General features: G+C 42.9%; 1 protein-coding gene across 3 annotated transcripts in view; it reads right to left on the bottom strand.

The window, feature by feature from the left end:
• Positions 1–2418: 2418 nt before the first annotated feature.
• The window catches only part of peo (ubiquitin E2 variant domain-containing protein pendolino), a 37433-nt gene continuing 16831 nt past the window's right edge, over positions 2419–23020 (bottom strand). For 2 of the 3 annotated variants that reach the window (XM_084590178.1, XM_084590179.1), the window contains exons 7-9: positions 20840–20938; positions 19893–20061; positions 2419–15883 (exon numbers count right to left, since the gene is read on the bottom strand). In XM_084590178.1, the coding sequence (XP_084446304.1) occupies positions 15782–15883; positions 19893–20061; positions 20840–20938 (370 nt within the window). In that variant the 3' untranslated portion in view covers positions 2419–15781. The remainder of the gene's footprint in view (positions 15884–19892; positions 20062–20839; positions 20939–23020) is intronic. The other variant, XM_084590180.1, reaches the window with a different exon arrangement.

Consider the following 23020-nt stretch of genomic DNA (forward strand, 5'->3'; position numbering starts at 1 on the left):
CACTTTTATGAGACAGTGATCAAGACTCACAAATGGAACAAGAAGAGGACTATGGATTGGAGCCACCAGACATCACCACCATCAGCCTGACTACACCCACTGCAGGGCAAAAGCCTCTCACATATTCCCCTATTAGTCCAATTCTGTGCCAGCTGCATCCACATAATCTCTGCAAACTTCCCAACTTCACCTGCCTACCTAACTTCCTCCTGCCCTCTATTAAGCTTGTAATCTCTTAGAATCCAGTCTGTCACTATCAGAATCCATCACCATAAGTGACCATCAGTTCTCTTGCCTTCGCATTCGATCTTGACTAGAATGTCATTAACCCCCGTGTGTACCCTGACCGCTTTGCATGTTTCCTGCCTCTTAACATAACATCTATCATTTTCCGTTCTCAGCGTTGTCCTCAATTTAAGTTGAACTCTTTTCGTTAGCCTCCACATTTCAGTTCCATACGTGAATACAGGTAAAATACAGCTCTTATGCTCTCTCCTCTTGAGGAATGCTTGCAAGCTGCCACTTATCACCTCAGTACTTGCTGGATGCACTCCATCCCAATCAGATTGTAGTCATTCTGCTTTCTTGGTCCAAATCTGCGCCAGTACACAAACTGTTGTTCCTTTTCAACGCTGTAGAACATACCTTAAGTCTCCCGAGTCCTGCATATTAATTTTTAGGCTTACCGTTCTGCTTTACCTCTCTAGGTCATTAATCATTCTTTGGAATTCAATTCATCTACTGAGTTACTTAGCAAGGTAATGTCATCAGCAAATCACAGATTACTTGGGTATCCCCCACCAACTCTTGTCTGTTTCCAATCCAGGCCTCTGAATACTTCCTCTAAGCAAGTGGTGACTAGAATCGGAAATAGTGTCTCCTTGCCTAACACCTTTCCAATTTTTGTTAATTTCTTTATGTAGGACTATGATTTTTGTGCAGTCACCATAAATATCTTACAGCAGTTTCACATGACTCACCTACACCTCAATTTCGCAATGCCTGCATGACTGGTGAGGTTCTGACCAAGTAAAATGCTTTCTCATAATCTATGAATGCCATCTATAGGTGTTTGGTTTAGGCTAGGTAGCAGTAATTTCTTGAAAACATAGCGGAAATATAGACGACACAGATGTAATGCCTGTCCCGTCTACATCTGCATCGTCCTTGTCTATATTTGCGCTATGTTTTCAAGAAAGCTATCTATAGGGATCATCTATATTGCAAGCATTTTTTTATCACCTGATTGATAGGGTGGATATGATTTACTGTACAGTAGCCTTTACAAAAGCCTGCCTGATCCTTCAGTTGATTGTAGTCTAAGGCTGCCCTGATCCTATCAGCAATTACCATACCTTGTGCACTACGGATAATAAGCTGACCAGTCTGTAATTTTTCAAGTCCTCCATGTCCCCCTTCTTAAGAATTAAGATAATGTTAGCATTCTTCCATGTATCTGGTACTTTCAAGGTCATGAGGCATTGCATATACAGGGTGGCTAGTTTTTCCAGCACAATCTCTCCACCGTCGTTTAACAAACCTGCAGTCACCTGATCCTCCCCATCTGCTTTCCTCTTTTTCACTTCTACTAAAGCTCTCTTTACTTCATTCTTCCTTACTGGCGGAACGCCTGAATGCTTTCCACAACTGCTACTTATCGTACCGATAAGCTGCTGCTGTATAGAGCAGTGTAGAGCTCCTCGACTACTTTGACTATTATCCATATTGGTAATGAATGACATCTCCTGGCTTGTCTTTTACTACACACGTCTGATTTTCGCCTATGTCTACTTGCCTCCTGACACCTTTTAGACTACTAGCATTCCTTCTTTACATCATTTACATTATGCTTATTAAGTAATTCTGACAGCTCTGCCTGTTCCATCCCGTTTACTGGGTTAGAGGTTTTCATACTTTTGTCTCTTGGGATAGTTCACCGGTACCATGTCTAACTGCTCTATTGTCTACTTCTCCTGAGCACTCAATAATAATACCTCAAATTATTGTTCACTGCTTCTACACTAAAGTCCTCTTCCTCGGTTAAAGCTGAATATTTATTCTGCTGATATTTATTCTGCACCGAGATTCTGAATTCCTCTAGATTCCATCTTACTGCTAACTTGTTGGTGGACTTCCTTACTAGTTTCTTCTATTCTCTCTTCAAATTTAGACTAATTCAAGACCTTACCATCCTTCGGTCACTGCATTGCACCTCCAATGACCTCCATAATGCCAGGATTAGAGCATAGCATGAAATGTATTATGCCTCTGAGTTTACCATCAATTCCAATTCATCATTTATAACAAACATTGACTATCCAGAAGGTAACAGGCCGCTGAAGGCCAGAAGTGTGACTAAACCTTTATTTCTAGCCTTCAATAGCAAGAACAAGCAACATCTCAAGAAACACGTACAAAAGCCAGCATCAAATGTATTTATGTGCAAAATCTGGTGTCTTTTCCCATATTTAACAGCTGTAGGCAGACTAACACAGGTTGGTTTTTCACAAAATAATCTAAAGCACTGTTCTATCTATATACACTATGAAATGCATGCACATGTGTGCAGTTCTTTCAATAAAAAACTTTGCTGCCAGGAAAAAAAATTTCATAGAGCAACACAACAGTGTGAACAAACTCACCCAACAGACACTTCTGCTGTTCCTGCTTTTGAAAGAGCCCTTGGTACTTAGCACTACAGTTATCCATACATGAAAAACTAATATGTACACTGTGCAAGAATACACCTAGGCATGGCGACTGTGGTTCATGCCCTGCCTCTGCTCAGTCTGTCTTGTAACAAATGTGAATGCTCTAAGATATTTAGTAGTGCAGGTGCCAAACACTGAAATGTTTGGAAAAGATTCCATGGCTCAAGGATAAAATTGTTGATGTGGCACCAATGTATTCTCAAAAGTAACAGCACCGCCAAATGTGCATCTGCTGGGCTTCAGGCATGACTGAAGCTTTCATTCTGCATCATAAATACTTGCATCTCTAGTACTATGTATACCAAGGCTACTGCAAAATACAGCTGAAATATAAGCAATGAAAGCAGTTTAGAAAAACAGCACAAACAATGCATCACAGTCAGAATGTAAGGGTTGCTACAAACACACTTCAAGCACACATATCCACCTCTACTTTCTGAATTGCACTATCTTGTAGCAAATAGCTGATAACAAAGCTTGCCCCAATAGGCATTATTATCACTGTGTCAACATTATCGAATTCATAAAGTAACACAGCGCACCATAACACCTTAGTCAAAGTCCATCATCACAAATAGTCATATACTCACAGAATTAACACCAGAAGCATTTGCAGGCTAAGGAGAGATTGTGCAGCGCCTGCAAAAACTTCTATCAACAAACTGGCCTGAACGCAAGCTACACTTAACACCAGAATTTATGCACCCCGGCGGGGCATGATTAAAAGTTGCAGAAGTCATGCTTCAAGCATAAAGCAAAACATATTCTGGAACAATAACAAGGAATCAAAATGCATCATGTCTGCGCATAACAGTTGGCTACTGGAGTGTGGGCCACCATCAAAAATCAATTACACATAAGCTTTCTACAGCAAGAGAAGAGCGGCTGTTCGCTGCTTCCCATCCAAAATATCACGACAGTAGGGGTGTGTGAATAGAGCTTTTTCAAAACTGAAATGAGTATGAATAATGCAGCTGGAAACCGAATCGAATACAAATAGAGCATATTTATGGATATTCATAAAAAATTATTAATAGTGCAAAACAGTGAAGTGCTAGTGGCAGCGCTGCTGCATGGCATTACAACTTTTGAAACCAACGCTAGAGCTATCATATGACCCACCACCGATTTCCACTAAGAGGTACATAGTACATAGCCAAGTGTATTACGGTCATCTTGTTCTTGGTTCTACAGTACTTGCTTAGGCTGTGCTGCTGTGCTTTTATATTTTTTCAGTTCTTTAGGTTAAGCCTTCCCATGCCACCTGTCTCAGCCTCCATGACTGGATAACATTTTTCCCCGCCTTGCCGTTCTCTCCACTCCACAATCTCACCCCCTCACCGCTCCTTCCTCCTCGGAGTAAGGGCCTTATGTAACCCCCGCCAATGGTTATCAAATTTGCCCCGGTGAAAAAAAGTCCTCTTGTCGAACCACTGCCTAGCATACCAAGGCTTCTTTCCCAATTCATGTTTATTCTGTTCTGTGGTGTCACAAATCCCATCTTCCCACCCTCACTGTGCCTTTTCTTTGTGTTTCATTTCACAGAGAGAAAAATAATGTTTCACTATACTGATGATGATAACGGATAAACAGTGGGTAAGCATCTCAATATATGAAATGGACAAGAACTACATATGAGCTACACCCTCAGAGTTCAAGCATCAGGGCAGGGTTCGCTAAAGCTGGCTGAGCCTTACCGTGTCATTCACACTTGGAGGCCCTGTACAAGCATTATTAATGGCCTGTCATGAATAAGCCACACCGCGGCACTGACCACTCGATCCTAAGCAGATCAAATGCAGCAGTTGTCTAAAAAAACTATGCCATGCCTAATTCAAAAAAGTATTTGAGGATCTTGAGAATAAAATCAAATTTGTTTGAATAATTTAAAATGTGCATTACTTAAATGGTCCAGTGAACAGAATAGAAGAATATTCCATTCACTGTTCAATTTTAATACTATTTTCACAAACCTGCTTCCTGAGAAACCAGACAAGGAAGGAATATACAGACCATCCATGATAAGTTATTTACTTACTTTCTATGTCTACAATGCCTGGTCTCACTGAAACAATCATGAAGACCCACACTATAAAAAATAAATTTTATGTGGCCTCACCTCCAGGTGATGTGCTAATATGTGGTACTGAAAAAGTATACACACTTGAGATATGGCAATAATGGCCAGAACATTTCACTGTAAGGTAGTCTAACAACTTGCAGCATTTGCACATTGATACTAACATGTCACTTACGTGCTGCATACAAAACAACACAGTCCCACACCTTCAAAAGGATGGTTTTTGTCATCTCTGTTTTCAAAGAACCTGAACAAGACAGGGATGACAAGGACAAGAGAAGTCTCTACATGCATGTCTTTAGTTGTATTTACATATACACAGGTGCATCAGAGGGAGAAGCAATAGTTAGCATCCCAAGACATGTAAGTTAGGCTGTAGACTTCCAGCAATGACAATTCAAGCTGTCATTTATGAGGCTCTTTCGTCGAGGCCTTAGAAAATCATTAAGAACTTGAACACAGCATTCCAAACGCAATCAGGAAAAAGTGAGGAAATCATCAAAAGGCATCTTCATGAACGAATGACCTAAAGGTGTTTAGTGTTTCAGTCATATGACAGGCCAAGAAGGAGTGGGAATCATATGAAATGATGAAGACTGGAAAGATTAGCAATAAGTCAGTAGTAGGAGGGTAAGAGCTGGTCATGCTTTGTAAGTGCAAACTCGATAGCATCAGAACAGAAGCCTGATGAGAAGATTTGAGCACATCATCGCAATTGGCAGGGCTTTCAAATATCAGCACTGGCACGTACAATCCTTCCCCAGCAACGGTATTTTGGCATGACGACAGAGCATCTCGACTGTATAGGAGTAGGCACAAGGTCACAATCATAAAAGTTCTCTTGTGAAGCAGAACAATTTCATTAGGCAGTACTATCAAGATGAACAGGAGCAGGCAAAATGCTGAAGCAGATAAAACACTTCTATACGCAGACACCTAGCATTGCTTTCCAGCCTGCCAAGACAACTCAAGTCAGCCTGAACATCAGTTTCATATCTTCTCTGTTAAAAGGACTGCAATAAAACAGCAAAAGAGCCCAACCAAAGCCAAAGGCAGCACTATACTGCAATCAGCCAGTCCAGCTTTTCAGTATATTCTGGAAATATAATTTGTACATGTGCAGAAGTCGTATTCAGTTCCCTGTAAATTCAATTTTAAGCCGACAGCTAATCTAAATAGGGACCAGGAATTGGGTTCAAAGGTAGCTGTTAAATGTGTTCAGGATGTAGAATGAATGCTTTTGAGCATAGCTCAAAGAAAACTTCTAGAATGGAGCCAGCGATTTACTTTTTTTAAAAAACCATGTTGTTTCTTTTTTTAAATTCGCGGGAAGGTTCCACAGCGTGTAGTGGTGGATTTTGGAACTATTCTCGAACAATGTTTACATCACGATTATCATGAATTCGTGGTGAGTGACAGGCCACCAGAGGCTGCCATTCACTGCTGCCACGGTGACTATGACGTCACAAGCACACTTCCTAGAGCTGCGAAAGTCGTCTGCTCATGTTGCTACTTGAGCCCTTTGGGTGTACATGAGCGAGGTTAATGCCTTCACACACGTGGTTCCAACCAACTGCAGTCGCATATTTCTGTCAAATGTTTCGGGTCCATTATTGTGGACAACGCAAATGTGAAGGAAGAGAAAGGCAATGAATGTGCAAAGGCAGAAACCCCATGCTCATGAAAACAAGCACAATAATTGAAAGTCAGCAGACCAAACGTCAATCGATGGCATATTTATGGGCAGGGCGCAGTCCCCAAGCTGCTTTTTAAATTTTTTTTCTCGTGTTTTAGAGTGCTTAAGTTGGAAGAAAGGAGGAACATCATTTTTAGTGGCCGCTATCTCCGGTGTCCAGTGCTAATAAAGATAGTTAAAGAATTCTCGCGATGTAGTAACGAGTGATGAATCGTTCATCTGCGTTACTCAACCTCGGTAAATGACATTTCCTGGTCCCTTTATGTGCACTTATTCAGAGCCTCCGCCTTTTCTGCATAGTGCTATTAAAGACACACTACCCAAGATGGTACTCAAAATATGAACAATGAGTAAATTTTACTGCACATACAGGTTCTTGAGCATAACAGCTCATGGATACTCCAAACATACGTGTATCTAGCTATAAATAGAACAACTGCATTGGATTTGAGAATGCTTATAATTCAGAAAACTGCTTTATTAAACAAGTGGTAGCCATGCGGAAGATCAAAATTACCACTGATATCAACATCCATATTTTACACTCAACCAGACCAACAAGAAAATGCAGTATCTATAATAATTAAATTACATTATACACAAAAGCTATTTTTTATTTTAGAAAATCTATCCTTTTACAGCACCCTTGAGCAGCAACTGCATGTCATTGAGCTTCGCATGCATTGCCCTGGAAAAGGAACGGCAACAAATTTGAAATTCACATTGCAGGAAAACCTAAAAGCATATTGTCACGTGCTAAGGTTCGGAAGCAAAGAGGAGGACAAAAAGGAAGCGGAAGCTGGTGAGCCTTGGACTCTCGGTTTCCCCAACTGAGAATGAACGCTTTGTTACATACTCAGTACGCACTCATTACGTAACAGTTTGGGGTCTTCATCTCACTCACTCAGTCACTCAGACACTCCAAGATAACAAAAGGGCCAGTACAGTGGCACAGGAGCTTCTGCGATAACCCATGCTTGCGCAGCAGCGTCCACAGCCACACTAAATCACCAGGTGCATAGCACACGCAAGCGTCAGTTGTCTTAATGTTCCTTGGAGCGAGCGTGTGCTTCAATAATGCAAAGATGAGCAAGACGGCGAGCTTCTTCAGCTCAACAGAGAGTAGCGGCGGTAGAAGGGTCGTCGTGGAAGGTGAAAGATAGGAGGGTATCCAGACAGCTGCAGAGAACATGAGCGGAGAGGAGGTAGAACGGACTGTAGCCAGTAGTCTCATGTTGCGCGGTATTATATGCATACATGATAAAAGGGAGGATGTCATCCCAGTTCTTATGGTCGAAATCAACGTACATTGCCAGCATAGTGGTTAGAGTGCGGTTGGTGCATTCAACGAGGCCGTTCGTTTAGGGGTGGCATGGCGCTGAATGACGAAAACCACATGCACAGAGGCAAAGAAGTTCTTCAATAACATCGGCAGTAAACTTTCGTCCAAGGTCACTGATTAGAACTTGAGGTGGACCATGTCAAAGAATGAGAAACCGCAGAAGAAATTTGGATACCTTGGAAGCAGTGGCTGACGGTACTGCAGCTGTCTCAGAGTATTGGGTGAGGTGGTCGACACACACAATGATCCATCGGTTACCGTTAGAAGACCATGGAAAAGGGCCCAAGAGGTTGATGCCCATTTGCTCAAAGGTGCGTTCAGAGTTGCTACACCCTCAATCTTTTAGGGATCCAGCCGAACATCATCTTTATCAACCAAGTGGCCAAGGAAAAGTGTCTGGCGTTCACTGAAATGGCATTTCCTCGAGTTGAGTATGAGGCTGGCTCTTTCAATGCAATCAGGAACAATGGCAAGGCAGCTGTTATGCTCATGAAATGTCTTGCCAGATATCACAACATCATCCAGACAGCATAAACAAATTTTCCACATTAGTCCGAGAAGAATGGTGTCCATGAAACGTTCAAATGTGGCAGGCGCATTGCATAATCTAAATGGCATTACGTTAAAACTCATAAAGACTGTCGAGTGTCACAAATGCTGTCTTTTCTTTGTCGGTCGGGTGCATTGGCATCTGTCAGTAGCCTGATCTCAAATCAACCGAGGAGAAGTATGAAGCTACGTGAAGGCAGTCGATGGCATCGTCGATGCGTGGAATGGGATACACGTCTTTTTTTGCCACAGCATTAAGTTGGCGATAATCAACACAAAATTGCCACTTATTGCCTTTCTTTTTAACCAGGATAACAGGAGCCGTACAAAGGTTTGAAGGTTCCTGGATGACGTCGCGTTGAAGCATGTCACGAACTTATTCATTGATTAGCTGACGTTCGGTTGGTGACACACGGTAAGGCTTCTCCATCTGATCGGGCGAGCGAATGCAGTAACAATTGCATGATGAACACGAGATGCTGGAATCGCTGGCAGCTGGTCCTGGGAGAAATCGAAAAGGGACACATACTTGGAAAGCAGATCAATCAAAATTCAGCGCTCGGTTGTGGACAGAGGCTGATTAACCATGGCCTGAACTCGAGACTCTGCACTGGGGTGTGCCTTCTCTTCATGAGCATGGGTACTTAGTGTACCAACAGAAATCGACGAACCTTCCTCAAAATGGGCGAGTTTCACGCCACAAGGTAACACGGCTGGCTCTTCCGAATAGTTCACTATCCACAGCGAGGTGTGGCCTCCAGTCACTGAAATGATGCAACGGGGAACCAGGACACTCTTTTTTGAGCAGGTGATTGCAGTATGTTTAACTACGGCGTCAAAATCGTCGCACGAGTTTCTCGATGATGCAAACGGGATGAACTCAGCAGACTGTGTCTTCTAACACAGAACAACTGTGTCTTCTAATACAGAAAATGCTCTTAAACCAGGAGAAGAGCCCTCCGCAAAAGCTGACATCAGCATAGTGTTTAGTGAAATTTGTCCAGTTCAGCAGTTTAAAGTTGCACCACAAAGTTGCAACAAATCTATGCAAAGAATTACTTCATGTATAGAACGAGACAACACTGTGAATTCTGATCAAAACGCTTGACCACCAACGTTTGCAGAGCACACACCAAGTGGCATTAAAGATTCACTGCCAACACCATGAAATACGATCACTTGATTCATGCTGAACATCACTTTGCGTCTCAGACGATTCTTGAAAGCTAAGCTCATAACACACATGGTTGCCCCAGTATCCACCAACGCCATAGTGCAAATGCCATCAATGAGTACTTAATGTCTATTCTTCAACATAAGCACAGGCAGAGGTATTGACAAGTCTGACTCTCCGGCGGCCTCACCTCCATCAGGAACGTCGCCTAGTTTACCGAAGGTGGAGAATGGTGCCGTGGAGATGGTGAACGTCACTGTAATTGGGGTGGTGGCGTCATACTGCGGTCAGAAGCAGGCGAGACGTTGCACAACTGTACTGAGTTGTAGTAGTAGCCATCCCAAGTTGATGAAGACGTTGGGCGATGATTAATTTCAGTGTCGAGCGATTAAAAAGCATTGGGCCACGGGCGGTAGTCTTGCAGCTGCATGCCCCGACAACGGCAGTAGCGAGAGATATGTCCAGTCACTCCACAGCTGTAGCACACAGGTGGTGGGCGCCACCGGTCAGCGGTACAACGCATACAAGCTTGATCAGGGTGGGAATCGTAGTCCCGTCTACGTTGGTAGTGAACGACTTTGCCTGTGCCAGTGTTCCTTCGTCTCAATCGCTATTGGAAAGAGAGAGTGCCATACTGTTGCCGGTTGTCGAAGTTAGGTGCAGTGTGAGCTGGAGCTGAAGTCAAAGAAGCAGATGGGGTCACGGGCTCTGGCTGCAGTGCAAAACCTTCATATTGGTCTTCGTCTCGGAAGAGAGAGTCCTGGTTTCGAAGCAGTTCTTCTCAGACGATCCGGCTAATCAAGTCAACCATTGACTCGGGAGCACCAACATCTACACTTGCCATGGAAGTGACGTTGGCCAGTCGGCCAAATTTAGGGGCGATACGACGAAGCTAGAGGGTTTCAAAAGTATGGCAATGCCTGATCACGTCAGCGGTAGAGTTCAAATAATCTTGGCTGATCAGGAATGTATTGGGTGTGTTCAGATGAGAACAGTAATCTAAGTCCCATGACCATTTTTTGTTTTAAATGAAATTTTTATATAGTGGGCAAATGTTTCGACACAAAGAAATGAGCTTTAATTTTGCAAGATACGGTGTAGTTCTCTCGGAAAAAAAAAAATGTGTATCATTACCGATGAAAAACGCCATTTTGGCCATTTCAAAAAAGTTCTAAGTTTGGAGACCTGCTGTTAGCGTACTAAACATTTATCATCTATCTTTTTTAACCACTAAATCTATGCAACTTTTAATATTATGAGAATTGTTAAAAATATGCTTTCTTGTTGCAGTTGACTCAGTAAAAAGTCACAAACAATGCTCCAGAAGCAATGCGCTACAAAAAGGTCCATTTTCAAACCTAAAAACGGACATGATGCATGACGTTGTTAGCATTAAATGTTTTTCTGTTCATTATTCAGATAATTTCCTCAATCTCAGGCAAAATTGGGAGCTCTAGACGCTAAGTGTGTTCTTCACAATGCACCAGATTCGCCCAAGATTCGAAGACAGCAAGAAAGGAAAAAATTTGATTCCAATCTTCAAAAAAAAAAAAACGTCGATTTTTATGAAAATCCCTCTCAAGATTTCTCAGTTCCTCTGAAATATTGCGGCCCATAAAAGTGCTGCCTTATTTTGTTGTAAAATGTAAAAAATAAGTATAAAACAGAGTTCTGGTTTTGAAAATTGTCAATATTCAGCCCTACATTCTGGCACGACTGAATAAAGTGTAGCAGCTGAAACTTTTTCTCTATTTTATCCAGACCTAATTGTCTATCCCTGAAAAAATTGAAAGCTCTTGACACATTTGTTCTTTCTCCATATTATTTTGAAACTGGCGAAAATTCAAAGTTATTAAAGAATGGACAACTTCGACTTAAATTTAAAAAACTACCGCATTTTCGATACTTATCGAATTCTCCTAAAAACAATCCTAAGTACTTCATAAACATCAGGTACTAAAATGTATTTGCACTATGTAAACTAAAGATACAAAAATAAATATAAAACTGAACGCATGTTGTCATTCTATCGAAGTGCTTATGGCTTCTTCATAAGAAGTAGGAGTCAAAAGTTCGATTTAATATGTGCTGAATTTAGTTACACTTTAGCTTATGTAATACCCAAAGCCTTCTCAATGCTTATAAAGTTGTTTTCTGCTTGTTGACAGTGTTGATGATTGCTTAAAGTGGCATAAATTTGCTATGCAATTTCATGGAAGAACGCAAGTGACAGTTGAACTTTTTCTGTATCCTGTATTTTTTTTTTATCACGAGGTGCTGTGCTATTCAATCTAGTTCTTAATTATACCGTTTCATTTCTCCTTTACGACAAAAAAATGAGAATACTCTATTCCTTAAGACCATTTTTCTAATGTGCACATAATTACAATCATAAGCAAAACGCTTTGCAGCATGATAGTTTAGGTGGAATTTTATATTTATAGCAGTAGCATGAATGAGCCGAGATGATGAGCATTCTTGTCGACAGAGCCATCTAGCCCGAAAAAAAGGCGAGCCAAAACGGAGCAAACTCGCCGTCCACCAAACCTGCAAAGCGTACGTAACCAGCAGTTTAGGTGGACGGTGGGTTCGCTCCGTCCTTCAGCGATGCCTTTCAGCAGATGCCTAACTTTACCTTCTTCAGACAATCATAGGTTCACCATTCTGCAAAGCTTCAAAATTTACTCAATATATGTGGCACACGTCACTAGGTATCTGGGCTTGATGGAGCAATGTTTGCTCTGTGCGTTTCTTCTTTGCAGCTTCATCGCCAAAGCACTTCTTTATTTCCTCCGTGAAACGGTCCCAACTAGTCAGTGTGTCTTCATAGTTGTCAAACCAGATTAGTGCAGTCATCATCATCATCATCAGCCTGAATATACCCACTGCAGGGCGAAGGCCTCTCCAATATTTCTCCAATTAACCCAGTTCTGTGCTAGCTGCATCCACTTGACCCCTGCGAACTTCTTAACCTCATCCGCCCACCTAATTTTCTGCCGTCCCCTGCTACGCTTTCCTTCCCTTGGAATCCAGTTTGTTACCCTCAGCGACCATCGGTTATCCTCTCTTTGCACTACATGTCCTGCCCATGCTCATTTCTTCTTCTTAATTTCCACTAGAATGTCTCTAACTTGAGTTATTTCTCTGACCCACTCTGCACGCTTCCTATCTCTTAATGTTACCCCTACCATGTTTCGTTCCATAGCCCTCTGCGTTGTCCTCAACTTAAGTAGAATATTCTTGGTTAGCCTCCAGGTTTCAGCCCCATAGGTGAGTACAGGTAAGATGCAACTGCTGTATACTTTCCTCTTGAGCGATACCAGTAAGCTGCTAGTCATAATCTGCGAGTGCTTGCCAAATGCGCTCCATCCCAATCTTATTCTTATTTCTTTTTCATGGTCCGGATCTGCGGTTATTACTTGTCCTAAGTAGACATATTGGCCCACTACTTCCAGCGCTTCGCTACCTAACGTAAATTGCTGTTCCTTCCTGAGGCTTTTGAACATTACCTTAGTCTTCTGCATATTGATTTTCAAGCCTACCTTTCTACTTTTCCTGTCTAGGTCACCAATCATTCTTTGCAGTTCATCTCCTGAGTTACTTAGCAAGGCAATGTTATCAGCAAATCGCAGATTACTGAGGTATTCTCCATCTACCCTTATCCCTCACTGCTCCCATTCCAAGTCTCTGAATACTTCCTCTAAGCAAGCTATGAATAGTACTGGGGAGATCGTGTCTCCTTGCCTAACACCTTTCTTTATGGGAATTTTGTTACTTTCTTTATGCAGAATTATGGTTGCTGTGCAGCCAGTATATATATCTTCCAGAACTTTCACGTACGGCTCGTCTACCTCCTGATTTCACAATGCCTGCATCACCGCCGAGGTTTCTACTGAGTCAAATGCTTTTTCGTAATCAATGAATGCTATGTATAAGGGCTAGTTATATTCCGAGCATTTTTCTATCACATGGTTGATGGTATGGACATGATCGATAGTAGAGTACCGTTTCCGAAAACCTGCTTGATCCTTTGCCTGACTGCAGTCTAAGGTTGCCCTGATTCTATTAGCGATTGCCGTAGTAAATACCTTATATGTAACAAAGAGTAAGCTGATTGGTCTGCAATTTTTAAGGTCCTTAGCGTCCCCTTTCTTATGAATGAGGATAATGTTTGTGTTCTTCCATGGTTCCGGTAGCGTCGATGACACCACGCACTGCGTATACAGGGTGGCCAGTTTTTCTAGCCCGATATTCTCCCCCCCCCCCCCCTCCCCGTCTTTCAACAAATCTATAGTTATCTGATCCTCTCCAGCTGCTTTCCCCTTTTTCATAGTTTCTATTGCATTCTTAGCCTCGTCCTTCGTCACTGGTGTAACGCCTGACTGTTTTTCCCTACCGCCAATCTCATTACGGTCCTGACTACTTTGGCTACTGTAGAGATCAATATAGAACTCCACAGCTACTTTGACTATCTTATCCATATTCGTGATGATGTTGCCCGCCTTGTCCCTTAGCGCATACATCTGATTTATGGCTATGCCCAATTTCTTCACCGCTTCAAGGCTTCCCCCATTCTTTACAGCATGCTCAATTTTCTCCATGTTATAGTACTTCCTTATATTGGCCACTTTGCACTTATTGATTAACTTTGATATCTCTGCCAATTCTATCTGGTCTGTTGGATTGGAAGCTTTCATACTCTGGCATTTCTTAATCAAATCTTTTGTCTCTTTAGACAGCTTACCGGTATCCTCTCTAACTATCCGACCGCCTACTTCTACAGCGCACTCAGTAATGCTATCTCTGAAATTATTGTTTATTTCTTCTAGGGTAATGTCGTCATCCTCAGTTAGAGCTGAATATCTATTCTGTAGCGAGATCCTGAACTCTTCTGCCCTCCCCCTCACCGCTAATTCGTTGATGGACTTATTTCATCGCAGTTTCCCGATTACCTCTACATCTTGCATAATGGCAGGGGTTGAACACAGTATGAAGTCAATTTCATTTTTAGTCTCCCCGTTAGGACTTTTTCATGTCCATTTCCGGTTCTTCCGTTTGCTGAAGAAGGTATTCATGATTCTTAAGTTATTGCGCTCTGCAAACTCAACTAGTAACTCCCCACTGCTATTCCTAGAACCAATGCCATAGCCACCTACTGTCTGGTCTCCTGCCTGCTTTTTCCCTACCTTGGCATTGTAGTCGCCCATTAGTACCTTATACTGCGTCTTTAATTTTCGCATTGCTGATTCTACATCTTCGTAGAAGCTTTCAACTGCCAGGTCATCATAACTACATGTAGGTGCATAGGCTTGTACCACCTTCAGTTTAGACCGCTTATTAAGCCTAATTACAATGCCTGTCACCCTCTCATTAATACTATAAAATTCATCTATATTACCTGCTATATACTTATTGACAAGAAAACCTACTCATAGTTCTCGCCTCTCCGGTAAACCTCGATAGCATAGTACACGCCCATCCTTCAGTACAATATAAGCCTCATTCGGCCTCCTAACTTCACTAAGCCTTATGACATCCCATTTCATACCCTCTAGTTCCTCTAACAGCACTGCTAAACTAGCTTCACTAGCTAGGGTTCTAGCATTAAACATTGCCAGGGTCAGCTTCCAAAAAGAATACAACATTAGCTAGTTTCATAGTCGGGTCCCATCCATTGTACCAACTCACCCGCTCGTACGTCAGATTTCCCAGTGAACGTCTGGGGCTCGCGATGATGCTGCCAGTTGCTCACCGTTAGTGGCGCTCGCTGGGCATTGCCTTCTTGAGTCATATTCAAGGGCAGCAGTGGTAAGCCAGCGAGCTGGCGGCTGCGTCGAAGGTCAGAGGGATCCGTCTTGGGCTAACCCGCACGCTCCACCAAACTGTTACGTACTGAGTACATAACAAGGCGTTTATACTCAGTTGGGGAAACCGAGAGTCCAAGGCTCACCAGCTTCCGCTTCTTCCTTTTTCTTCCACCTCTTTCCCCTCCTTATCGCTTCCGAACCTCAGCACGTGACAATATGAAGCTTTTCTGCCATCCAATTGTGTATCTTTACAACACCATTCACTTGGTTCATCTATACTAAACGAAGCTTTACATATATGCACATAACACCCACAAGGCGGCTCTTAGGAATTCAAGAAAAGCACCGTCCAGCATGGGCCTAACATTAACAAGAAATGGCCTGTTTGGCAAAAATAGCATGGTGAGTCACTCCACAGCACATCAAGATGCAGACTTGGAGAACACCTGCATGCAGCCGCGCCTCACCCAACTTAGGCCAACATTGCTAGGAGATTCCTCCTGTGCTTCATCAGCAGCTTCAACCTGCATCAACAGCATCAAATGAATTTACTATAAGGTACATCATTCCAAACGAGACTGAATTGATTTTATGCACCACAAACAACAGTATAGTTCAGTCCGAATAAACTAAACCTGGATATTACAAATTACTGGCTATATCGAACACACACATTTATTTATCCTCTGAAAATCCTGTGCAAAAGTATAGAAAAGTTAGGCCGTTTTCTTGAACTGACATTTCACCAGTTGTTCGATATACTGATCTGCGTATCGCATCCTTGAAGTGGCACTTCTCTCAATAGCTTTCTTTGAAAACTTTCCGAGGGTGGAGACAAGCTGACTGTACGGCATTAGGCCCCTGCTTGCACTGTTATCACGGTGAAACCCCGTGAGGGCGTGAAACTGCATGAGAGTGTGTCTGAGGATCACCTTCAGTCTCTTTCACCCATTGTACATACTACATCACTATTGTCAATGAAGTAAACCTAGCTAAAGCCTAACAGCAGCTCTTGCATGGCATGCTTCTCTGCCGAATACACTGTAGAAAACAACTAATCTAAATGAATGATTTTATATTCTATTTATCACGTACAGGTAATAGGGTAAACTTATGATATGCAATGCCTAGTTCCAAAGCGCCATCTATAGGAATTTCGATGCAAAGCAGGTTAGACTTAGCAGTGCTTAGAACATGATGCGCTGCCAGTACACCACTGGGAAACATGTTGCTGCAAGAAGCTCGCCACTAGTGTGGGTGCAATATATTCTCCCTTCCAGGCAGCAGGCAGCAGATAAGCTTTTATATTGCTATTTTCTATATATACCGAATTATCTATTCATCAAGCTGCTTCACCATCTCCTTCAAATTCAATACAGTTGAACCTGGTTGTAATGAAATGCCCGCGACTTTTCGTTACATCCAGGTTTTTGTTATGTGCAGTTTTCAAATGAAGACTCAAAATAACAATGCAGAATGGAAGTCAGATTAAAATTGAATGTAAGGGAAACCACCTTGATAGTGTTTGCGGTAAATCCCTGTTACCTGAATTTACAGAAGCGGTGAAACATTTTACAATTGTGCTGAGGGCACGGAGTGAGTATGGCAGCAGCCTCCACCTCCGCCACGGCTCCTATGCCACATCTACGATAAGGCGAGGAGAAAGGGGTGGCGGAGGCATTATAGCCAGGCCACGGCTAGGGGAGAGTATGCGCAGTCGTGCTGCTGCTCGCCCGCCACTGTTGCCCCTCACCCCCATGAAACCGACCCATCATCTCGCATTGCTGGCACTCTCTGCTCTTCCCGCTATTGACGGGCGAGAGCTATCGGTACCGGAATCATGCTCGCCTCGGCTCCGAAAAACTTCGACTGCTGGTTCCACAATAAATGATACTATCTCATTCACATAATGATGGGAGTGTCACTCAAGCTCCAATGTTATCACGTTTACTGAGTCCTCCAATCTCCATAGGTGTCTCAGAAAAAATCTGCCTTGCAGCCACTTCTGTCAGCTTGCGCCAAGTCCACCTTTACAAGCTTACATAGCTCACACAACAACGCAATTAAAGGTCCACGGAAACGGCCCCCAAGAAACCACTGATAAACGTGTTCAGTGTGTAGAACACATCCTTTTGAGCATTAACGCAAAGTATAACTCCTTGGAACAAAGCCAGCGATTTATTATTAATTTTTAAAAACAGCGTTTTTTGAAATTCGCGGGCAGAGAGAATGTCGCTTGGCGGTGTCGCATGGAACTATTTCCTAGTCCCGTGACGCCACGGGTCGGTTGACTGGCAAGGCTTACTAGAAGCTGCCATTCACTGCGGTCACTGACACCATGATGTCACGAATACACTTCTGGTAGCTGCGAAAGTCGTCTGCTCGTGCGCTGCTCGAACTCTGTGCGGGCTGTTACACAGCTCGCCGCCCTTATCGGTTAGGTGGCCATTGCCCATTAAATGCAACAACCGAAGTGGCGCAGGGATCGGCAGAACGAAGCTGCATTTACAAATATCTTATTTATATAACGTGGTTTCAGGAGTATCGGAGTGTCGTCCGACGAGGCGTCAACAGCACGGTCAAGCACCGCACGATGGCAGCACCTCCTCGACCGCCGTAAAGTAAACACCGCCGCTGTGGCCCCTCCTCCCGCATACCATTCGCGAACGACACGGCGGATCGTTAGCACCGATGTCCGAAATAAAGCGTGCTAAAATTTGTTGGCGTCTGGAATACTGAGCCGAATATCAAGTATGAAGCCCTCGTGAGGATCGCTGACCAGCAGCAAATTGCTGGTAAGAGCGATAGCCGTGATACAAGCTAGTTTCTGCTCAAGCCAGCTGCCGCTGGTGCATTTCGGCTGATCCGATCTGCTCATACTAGCTCTGCGATTAATGCGTCGGCAGAGTTAATCCTATAATTATTTTACTATGGCAGGATAGGAATCACTATAAGGCAGTTTCATAAGTAGATGATTTACGACAGCGTTGATGATGTTCCAAAGCGTCGACCGCCGCGGCTTCGAAGCGAAACAATGTAGGCCTAGCGACGACTAGGGACGGTCACGCACGGCGCAGGCGTTCGCCGCGCTCGCACGTTCCACCCCCGCGGTAATTGTGTAACGTACCTCAGCCTGCTCGCGGCATCCCGTGCTGCAAGCGTTGCAAACTCGTGTACTTTCATAGCTAAGGCCGCGTATTTTTTGACGTTCTGCTCAGCAACAAGCCGTTCAAACGATACTGTAGGCAAGACAAGGCTTCAGTACGCAGTCGCTGCGCTGTCGGCCGTAATCGAAGACGTCGGGCGGCACCATAATCTATACATCGATCTTTAAACGTGATACAGTGGGCAAATGAATAACTTTGTGAAGCAGACCCGCTTGTACGTTTCGCGCACTCGGGCGCCGACGAGTAGCTTCCGTCAACAGACGCCGTCATAACCTCGGTTAACGCCGCAAACCGAGGTCGTCAAGCTCGGTTTGCGGTAACCGCGGTTAGTGGTGCAACCATGGTTTGGTCCGCCGTGTAACATAGGATAACCACGAGTTCGCGGTTACACTAACCGTCGCTGCGCGAACTGGCGAACTCCTCAGGCGTGTGCGAGCGAGGACGGGTTGGCGCGAGTACGCCAGCAGCGAGCGCGCGGCAACCGGAAGTTCGTCGAAGTGACGTATGTCTGGGCGGAGCAGGCGGAGCTTTGAACTTGCTTGTATTCTTTGTTTTTTTATGGCTCCCTTCGGCGTACGAGTTGAGAGGGAAAATTGGAAGGGTCATTTTTAATCGCCGATATCTCTGGTATTGCAGAAGCTAGATCGAAAATTTTTGCGGGAGAACGATGGGTGGTTCAATAACTATCAGTGTTATGGCGTTGTTTACCCTTCTTTGTGATCGCTTTCAGGGGACCTTTAACTGGTACACAAGTACTTCAGACCTTGGAAACCCATAGAAAAATTACCTGTTTCATTTGTCTCCACACTACAGTACCACGTAAAGGTAAAATAGAGTTTATAAAAGCCCCTCAGAATGAGAGGAATTTGTCACACTAACAATCATTCTTTTGTACTAATTTTAGCAAAAATGAATAGCTTTAAGTAGACATTTTTAGAACAAACTACTGAGGATTTGAATTACTAAACTACCTTTTCAAATATTTCTGTCCCACAATTTCACTGCAAAGCTGCAATATAACATCTCCTATGGAGGTTCTGTTTGTGGCAGTGCATTTTATTTCAGGACACAGGACAGCATGTTGATGTCCGCTGCAGAATAGTTTGTAATCGAACCAGTATGGTATTCTGTTGAGCCTTTGAATATTGATCTAATTTTGTTGTTTGCCTCATTCTGTCCACTCATATCTCTCTTTTCACTCAAATAAACAACTCCAGACTGGGCACAATCACTCACTTGCAGTACTTTCAAATAGATAAATAAATAAAAGTATATAAAATCTAACATTACAGAAAACCAAACATGCTACACAAAGCATGACAGAAAAATATTTGAAGAACCCAGGGTTCTGTTCAAATGATTAGACCTTGTCAAGGATGTCACGATGGGCCACACGCTCCTTCACAGTGGCATCCCATGGTAGAAAGTGCAAGGCATGGCTGTCATCCACGGCGGGGCTTTCATAAAGCCGCTGCTCACACCTTGCTAGGCTTTCAGCAACTTTAAGCTTGAACTGATCAGTGTTCTGCTCGTACCTGCACAATGAAATGAGTGTGAATACTACTACGAAAAATTTTTACAGCAAGCACAACACTTGTGAAACTTCAGAAGCACAGTATTGAACTCAACATATTTTAACAAACAGTACCACATGAGTAAAATGATGACTGATGACCCTGCACTGCTCTTGTTCAAATAACAAAAAAACTACAAAAATGATCAGCATGGCTTTAGGCTGCATTAACTAGAACATACATGAAGAAAGGAGCAAAACGGTTATCTGCCTTTTGTATGCCCTGTCATTAGTTATACAAACAACACAGCATGATGGTGCCTGGTCCAACCGCTAGCTTCGTAGAGTTGACTTTTATTTTTTTAATGTGAATTCTCTTTTGCTTGCTTTAAAGAAAGAAACAAAACAACATGAGCCTAATTTATTTTTTTTTTTGTTAAAAAAAAATGTGTTTCTCATTTGAAACTCATGAAGCAGACTCCAAGAAATAACAGTAAGCAAAAATGGAGACAAGTTAACTACAAGTGCTATATATCAGCACGCTAAGAAACACCAAGAATGCAATTTCGTGTCGAGAATATAGGGCCTACACTAACTGACATGGCTTGCATGAATGCTCCAAGGTGCCAAATGCAGCGCCCATAGATGAACAAAGAAAAAGCGACACTAATGAAATGTGACAGCTCAGAAGAAAAACCTTTATCATGAAAGCTGTGCCCAAATAGGCATAGTTTCCATGATGATATTTTCTCAGGAATTATTTTATCCAACGAAGCTGTCTACATAAAGATGTGACTCACAGTGTGGCCGCCTCAGGATTCAGAGGCATCTGTGTCTCAATCTTGTAGAAGGCACGTCGTGCACAGAGCAGAACTTGCCACAAGTAATTCACATTTTTCCTGCATAAGGACGCATGAACCCCTTTATTACTCTCATCAGCAGCTACTTGGACAGCACCAATTTTCTGTACAAGCATTCAATCGATCAGCTAATTAGCCTTCAATGTGCGAAGCATTCAAGAGCCAACAAAAACAATAAATAAACTTGCTAACACACATAGCATGTTTAAGACCTAACAGTCATTATTATTTAACGCAGCATCCCGAATTCCAGTATATGCCTCACTCATGAACCAATCAGGGTGTTCAAATGTTGTGCACAACCATCCCAAATATACTGAATTCTTTCAGAAAAGAAGGAATAAACATAGAGGACTTGTCTCAGCTCAAAATTTGTGCAACTTTAATACGCCAAGAACATAATTGATACAGTTTGTAATACAACACATTCTGACTTACATATAAACACTGGAGGGAGCTACAAATTTACCACTCAGTTCAGAGGCACAAGAAAACACAAAAAGCGATGTGGCATGTGCAGGCTAGTAAACTCTTAGGGTGAACACACGAATGTGCGGCCATGCTTTTCAGGCACCAGTCTGTCTGCTGTAGCCCCACTAGAGCGAAATTTCAGATGACACTGAGCACCATCTCCAGGTCCTTGTGCTTCCATGCCACAATGCTGCAAAGTGTGGCCGAGACAGATGCACTGGCACCCAATACAGCCACAGCACATTCGTATGTTCAACCTAAGAGTGGACTGCCCCCCTGCGCATCCCTTTTGTTTTGTACTATGTCTTCAGGACAAACAACTGAACTTGCTGCATTCCTTCAACTAGATTCATGCAACATCAATTGCTACTTTAAAATATGAGGCTCTTCATTTAGCTGATATTTGACCTTATCAGCACTATGCAAAACCTTCCGTCTTTCATTTCTATGATAACCTTTTCGTAAGTTATAATCTCACAAGTCTGTGTTCTCAGGGTTTCCTTTTTGAACAAATTAAATGGTATTTTTTAGAGCATATTGTTTTGAGTTTTTTTGAAGCTTTAATTTTTTTTTTAGCGTGATAGCGTTAAAAGCCCTGTCCACCAGAAAACCCGACGTCGATGTCGTTGTCAGCGCCAGCATTGTAAGCAAAAGACCACGAGCATGGCGCTGGCAGGCGGAGGCTGGCAGCTGACGGGGCCACACACTGATTGGACACATGGTTGCCTGACGCTGCGTTTGGCAGAAGCTGCCAACTCGGGTTTTCTCCTATCATATGGGAGCGTAATATCAGAATCAGCCTGCCAACACCTTTACAATCTCGTTACCCTAAGGCCACGCAGGCACGTTCATACGGCTTGGATAAAGCAGGGCTTTTATATGTGGGCTGGTAGCCTACACTATCACGTCATACCCTTAAAATGTCTTTCATAAATTTTTGGACTAGAAGGCTCAGATTTTTTCAGGCTATATATTTGGCTCCGAAGGGCTCTTCCAAATGCTGGTGTCTAATATACTACTCAAGTGCACAAAAGGGGTTTAAAGGAGACAGTTTGAAGGAGGAGATACCCTAATATCTTTTAATGGGCACCTTCAAGCAATGGTGGCATAGGCAGGGAGAGTGCTCTTTCACTCCTTCCCTTTATTTTATCTTTGTTGGTCCACATGGTCGCTTCAGAAACGACAACAAGGCGCAGCCAAGATAAGTGTTTCATTAGGTTAGATTTCAGATATTTTTGCCTTTTGTTGTGTAGGTCATTACAGCATGTCACACACTGTAACATTCGTGGCAAAATGCATCTAAAAGACATAGGGCACTTTCAGGTAGCTCCAGGGCAGACCAATTACAAAATTAGTTTTTCTTATAAGTACAAATTCAGAACGATTCCACTCACGAAAGTTTTTCAATGTCCTTTTTCTTTTAGATTCAGTGAAAAGCACGCTCCAAGGGCGAATTGCTTCTATACCAAACAAGCACCACACGGGTTAGTCACAGTTGAAGCAATAAAGGATTATTTTCCTCATGGCAACAGTAGCTCCAAAGATAGAAAAAAACTAAACTGTATGCGCTATCATCTGACTACACTACACCCATTTTAACTGCAAGTGAAAAACCAATTAATAAAAAAGAATCCAGAGTCACCAAACCCA

The sequence above is a fragment of the Amblyomma maculatum genome, chromosome 1, assembly GCF_055883805.1.
Source record: "Amblyomma maculatum isolate TAMU_Amacu chromosome 1, ASM5588380v1, whole genome shotgun sequence".
Taxonomy (NCBI): domain Eukaryota; kingdom Metazoa; phylum Arthropoda; class Arachnida; order Ixodida; family Ixodidae; genus Amblyomma; species Amblyomma maculatum.